General features: G+C 44.3%; 2 protein-coding genes across 2 annotated transcripts in view; both read left to right on the top strand.

Annotated features, from left to right (window-relative positions):
• tgfbr1b (transforming growth factor, beta receptor 1 b) overlaps positions 1 to 1,189 on the top strand; it is a 58,791-nt gene extending 57,602 nt beyond the window's left edge. Inside the window, exon 10 of the mRNA XM_032503956.1 lies at positions 1,171 to 1,189. The gene's annotated coding sequence lies outside the window, so the exon portion shown is untranslated. The remainder of the gene's footprint in view (positions 1 to 1,170) is intronic.
• Positions 1,190 to 2,160: 971 nt separating this feature from the next.
• Positions 2,161 to 5,671, top strand: part of lancl2 (LanC lantibiotic synthetase component C-like 2 (bacterial)) — a 35,679-nt gene continuing 32,168 nt past the window's right edge. The window contains exons 1-5 of the mRNA XM_032503957.1: positions 2,161 to 2,433; positions 2,761 to 2,968; positions 3,809 to 3,926; positions 4,011 to 4,218; positions 4,936 to 5,083. Coding sequence (XP_032359848.1) covers positions 2,801 to 2,968; positions 3,809 to 3,926; positions 4,011 to 4,218; positions 4,936 to 5,083 — 642 coding nt within the window. The 5' untranslated portion in view covers positions 2,161 to 2,433; positions 2,761 to 2,800. The remainder of the gene's footprint in view (positions 2,434 to 2,760; positions 2,969 to 3,808; positions 3,927 to 4,010; positions 4,219 to 4,935; positions 5,084 to 5,671) is intronic.

Genomic DNA, 5,671 nt, shown 5'->3' with positions numbered 1-5,671 from the left:
TGGACGTGCCTGGAACACCTCCTTAGGGAGGTGCCCAGGAGGCATCCTTACCAGATCCCGAACCATCTCAACTGGCTCCTTTCGATGTGAAGGAGCAGCGGCTCTACTCCAAGCTCCTCTCGGATGACTGAGCTCCTCACCCGATCTCTAAGGGAGACGCCAGCCCCCCTCCTGAGGAAACCCATTTCGGCCGCTTGTACCCTGGGAGAGAGGATTTCCTAAAATCAGTGACCATACCCTTGGTCTAGACCAATGTCCCACTGGATCATGTCCCACTGGCCCATGCTCAGATTGATCTTCAGGGAGCAGGCTGATGATGGTGTTCAGGACGTCCCCGTCCCCACGCTGGCTGGATTCACAATGTACAGCATTGGGACAAGACTGAGCCCTGAGGAGCTACTCACCCTCCAAGAGCTTCCTGTTAAAACATCTACAATTTAAAATACAATTTTCTCAGATAAAATATGTTGCTGGATAGTTTCAAACGCTGATGAAACATCCATAATCCAAACCGATTCAATCTTAATCACAACATTGATTCCCATGCCACTGACTAACCTGAAGCCAACTGCTCATTTGTGACTATATATATATACATACTGTGTGTGTGTGTGTATATATATATATATATATATATGTATGTATATATATGTATGTATATGTATACATATATATGTATATATACATATATATGTATATATATACATGTATGTATATATGTATGTATATATATATACATACACATATATATGTATGTATATATGTATGTATGTATATATATACATACACATATATATGTATGTATGTATATATATGTATATATGTATGTATGTATGTATGTATATATATATATAATATATAGTCACAAATGAGCAGATTCAGTTACAGAGCAGATTAGGAGCAGGCAGCTCTGATTTACATACACACACTCACCTGCTTCATTCAATATGACATTTAAACTGCTTGAGGAATTATTCACGTCTTTTTTCATTCTATTTTTACTTTCCTGTTACTATTTCTGTACCACCCCATTATTGTCTTTAATCTGCCAAATCAGTGTTTCTAAAAATTGGGATTTGAACATCATCCAGGTGTTTAACAGGATGAGATGTGTCTGTCTGTCTGTCAACATCGATTCAGGGAATCATTGACCGAGCTGCCCCCCCCCCCCACACACACACACACACACTGCAACATCCTCTTTGTGTTGTAAAAGTGTAAGCTCCAGTCCTTATGGAGGTTATAAGTATGTATGTATGTATGCATATGTGTGTGTATATATATAAGTAAGTATGTATACATGTATATATGCATCTATGTATATATGTATGTAAGTATATATATGTATGTGTATGTATGTATATATGTATGTAAATATCTAAGTATGTGTATATGTATGTATGTATATATGTATGTAAGTATATACATGTATGTGTATGTATGTATGTATATATGTATGTGAATATCTATGTATGTGTATATATATGTATGTGTATGTATATATGCATATATATATGTATGTATATATGTATGTATGTATATATATGTAAATATATATATATATGTATATATATGTAAATATATATATATGTATATGTATATATGTATATGTATATATATGTATACGTATATATATATATACATATATATATACCATCTTGTTCAGCATATTCATTTAGAGCTGTTCATTTCCTCTGATGGAGACAGAAAGATGAGAGATGAGTGTGTGTGTGTGTGTGTGTGTGGGGGGGGGGTTAGGTAAACAGTTAATCCCTCAGTGATCTGGTCTCACTTGTTGAGGTGGTCAGCCTTTTTGGGAGAAGGGAATCCATAAAGCATGTAGCCATGTACATCACTATTGAGATGAAGCTAAAACCCTTTAATAAACTGATCTTTTTCTTATCATCTTCCAAATCATATTAAGCAAGACACACGTTTTAGTCCCTAAATATGTTTTCTGAAGCCTAGCCTTTATCCCAATGTTTTCTGCAGCGTATTGAAGCAGGCGGAGGTAGCGACCGAAAGGGAAAGCAGGAGGGATGAAAGAAGGGGGGAGGGGTGTGAAGGGGGGGGGGGGGGGGGGGGGGGGGGGGGGGGTGCTATGTTTCCTAATCCCGGTCGCATCATACACCAACACCATCTGTCACCAGTCACGTTTGGAGTCAGCTGCCGGGACTGGACTGCTGGGTAGTGACTGGTGCTGGTGCAGGGGGGGTCAGATGTGATTTGCATCAGCAGCAGTGTGATGGCTCAGAGAGCAGCGGGGGGGACAGCGATGCACCACCTGCACCGCCTGACTGCAGCTCTCTGTCCATCCACCGGGACACAGGAATGCTGAGAGAGGCTGCCGCAACCCCCCACCAGGACCAGCCCCAGACCAAGCCGCTGTGGACAGACTGAGGACCGGACAGGACCGGATCACATCGCCTCCTGGTAATCCCGACTCTGGCCCCACCTGTCATTACCGGCAGTGCTGGAGCACGCGGAGCTGGTCCAGACACATCTCCACGGAGACGTTTTCATCTGCATGTCTCTCTTGTCGCTTTACATGATGGAGAACGTACTGTGTTCATACAGTAAAGCTGTATGAACTGTACAGCCTGTTGTCTTTAGAATAAAGCTTATTGCTGCTATACCATGCTCTAGAGTTCTTGTACTTCACTGATTTGTTTGCACTTAAACACATTTAAACACATTTTCATATTCTCATATTTGTAATTTGATGTCTTGCTCAACATGGATGTCTTGTGGTCCGTGCAGTGCGCCTGAGGCTTTCCGTCCCTCCCGAGCCGCCGTAGCGATGGGAGACAACGTGTCCAAGCGTCTGAAGCAGATCACGGGTCCAGACGCGGACATGGAGGAGCGCTCTTTCCCGAACCCGTACCTGGACTGGGAGCAGGGGCTGGGACCCGGCTCCAGCTCCGGAGCAGAACCCCAGTACAACGAGCCGTTGGATGCCGACGGACAGGTGAGAGCTGCGGATCCCAGAAACTACAGAAGCGCTGAAGCTGAAAGATATTAAAAGATTCCAACTTCCGGGATCAATAACTCATCAGACAAATGGTATTAAAACACAAGCGGCGCCTCTGTTCTACCAGAGATAGTAAGGTGGACCACGAGCTAACGTTACAACGTTTACGTTACAGCCGGGCTGGGTCTCTGAGCGGCCGGCTTTACGCGCATGCGCAGGGATCGTCTACAAAGTGCAACAACGAAAAGCGATACAACAAAAAGATCCAATACAATATTCTATAGCTTCATTATTACACAGAGTAGTGTCGTAATTGGTCTGTACTGTAATACTACAACTCTTATTTTGGAAGAATATTCAGGTTTAATTACTGCTAATATCTGACAGATGTTGACACCGGGGTGTCCAACCGTACAAGATCCAGCCACAAAACTTTTAAAGGTTTTATAATGTAAATGAAGCACGAGTTTGAAGATGGGTCTATTCCAAGGTCACTGTCAGATATTATACAACAGGTCATAAAAGCGGTACGCGTACATGACAGTTGGTGGGGGGGCCTCCAGGCTCCGGCAGGGCTACAGGAACACCACGAGAGCATCAGGGCCTTTTCACTCCTGAAGCTTCATGTCTTTGTTACTTTGTCCACATTTGATCTGGATAGTTTTGGTTTAACACTGCAGTTATGCAAGCGCACTATAGAACTGTACATGACATAACTACGTCCTGTCGTCATCACATATCTCATATTTTCTTCACATCGTGCAGCCCTGGGCTCCTCTCTGTAGGTTTTGGGAGTTTTTTCCAGCTGCCACTGACTGGCTGCTCTCTCCTCCTCAGGTGAGCGCAGCTTTCCAGAAGAAGGTCCAGAATAAGATCAAAGATCTCCTTCAGCAGATGGAGGAGGGCCTGAAGACTGCCGACCCCCATGACTTCTCCACCTACACTGGCTGGACAGGTCTGTATCAAACTTAAAAGACATGGCAGTCCCATTGGCCAGTTTTAGCCTATCAGTAATCCACATGTGCTGTCTTCCCTGCAGGCATTGCCCTGCTGTATCTCCAGCTGCACCGGGCGTCCCATGAGGCCACCCACCTGCAGAGGGCGCTGGACTACGTGAAGAGGACCATGAGGATCCTGAATGGCCGTAAAGTGACTTTCCTGTGTGGTGATGCGGGGCCATTGGCAGTGGGTGTTGTGGTTTACCACAAACTGAATAACACTGCTGATAGTCAGGACTGTCTGTCCAGGTGAGCGGCTGCCACTGTGCACAGGTATGGATGTGCTTGTTCTATTTGGGGAATCTAATGTGGTCCATGTAGGAAGGAATGTGGTGCCACAGGCTTATTTTATGATAACACTGCACATATTGTTTCCCCTAAAATTGTACAGACAGGAACCCCTACCATACATAAATAAGAATAATGCTAAATATCCATTCCCCTATATTCATTCTGCAGCGATGCACCGCAGTGAACTGCAGCAACGCAGTTCATAAAGACTTTCTAGATGAGGACTGCATCATGTCTTCAACAATGTGACATCAGTACACCAACCTCTGTTTATAGAAAAGCAGATTCCCCCTCCCTCGTCTCCCCCCATAGCTCCTTAACACAGGGTTATTGGAATGTCAGCAAGCCAGGATTCAGCAGAGTTCATCCATCTCATTTCCCTGTCTGGGTTTCTTGCTCTTCCCATAGAGAGCTGCCGCTCCTCATCTCTAAGCTCTGCACAACCTCCCTGTTGGCTTGCAGACTTTTGCAGATTATTATGACAGTAATTTTGTTGTTGTTGTTGTTAATATGTGTTTATTATTATTATAATTATTTTAGAATATACTTGATGGTGAATTTACAAGTGAGCTGTGCCCTTTGGAGTGTATTTCTGTGTCATTGTGTGTGTGTGTGTGTGTGTGTGTGTGTGTGTGTGTGTGTGTGTGTGTGTGTGTGTGTGTGTGTGTGTGTCAGGCTCCTCCAGCTGCAGGGCTCCGTGCTGGCTCCAGACTCTGAGATGCCAGATGAGCTGCTGTATGGCCGGGCCGGCTACCTGTATGCTCTGCTCTACGTTAACAAAGAGATAGGAGCTGACACGGTGGATGAGAGCACCATCACAAAGGTCAGACACGCACAGGCATGCTTTCTCTTTCAAATGGATCCCTTAGTTATTCAGAGCTTTACAGCGTAACGTTTTAAACTTGGTAAGTGCAAGTTTTAACTTCTATCTAGATTGTTACTAGCCTGACGTGGTCATACTCCGATCCTTGTCATAATAGGAGTCTGATTCTGCTCCCTTGGCCTGGGATTATGGGGGGTGTTCTAACCCAACCAGGAAAGAAAATGCCTCAGCCCTCAATTGGATAGAACTACAACCAATCAGAGCAACAGATAGACCTACAACCAATCAGAGCAACAGAGTGTGTGACGTATTGTATGTTGAACTTTTGCTGAATCCTGAAGGAAGGATGGCAAAAACTTCTTTCAGATCTTCAAATGCGTCGATGGCGGTTCTCTGTTCCTCTGTTAAAGTCAATATGTTGTCGAACAAACGCCATGGAGGAATCTGCACATCTCAGTTCTCCAGCGGCAGCCGTCTCTTTGGTGACGTGGTTGATTACATTACTGGTGATCATCTGTCCATCATTGAATAAAGCCCGCCCTGACAATCTGATTGGTCCGAGCTGCTCTGATTCGATCATAGTTGCTC

Source organism: Etheostoma spectabile, chromosome 22, assembly GCF_008692095.1.
Source record: "Etheostoma spectabile isolate EspeVRDwgs_2016 chromosome 22, UIUC_Espe_1.0, whole genome shotgun sequence".
NCBI lineage: Eukaryota > Metazoa > Chordata > Actinopteri > Perciformes > Percidae > Etheostoma > Etheostoma spectabile.
Note: the sequence above shows the minus strand (reverse complement) of the source record. Positions and strands in the feature narration are given on the sequence as shown.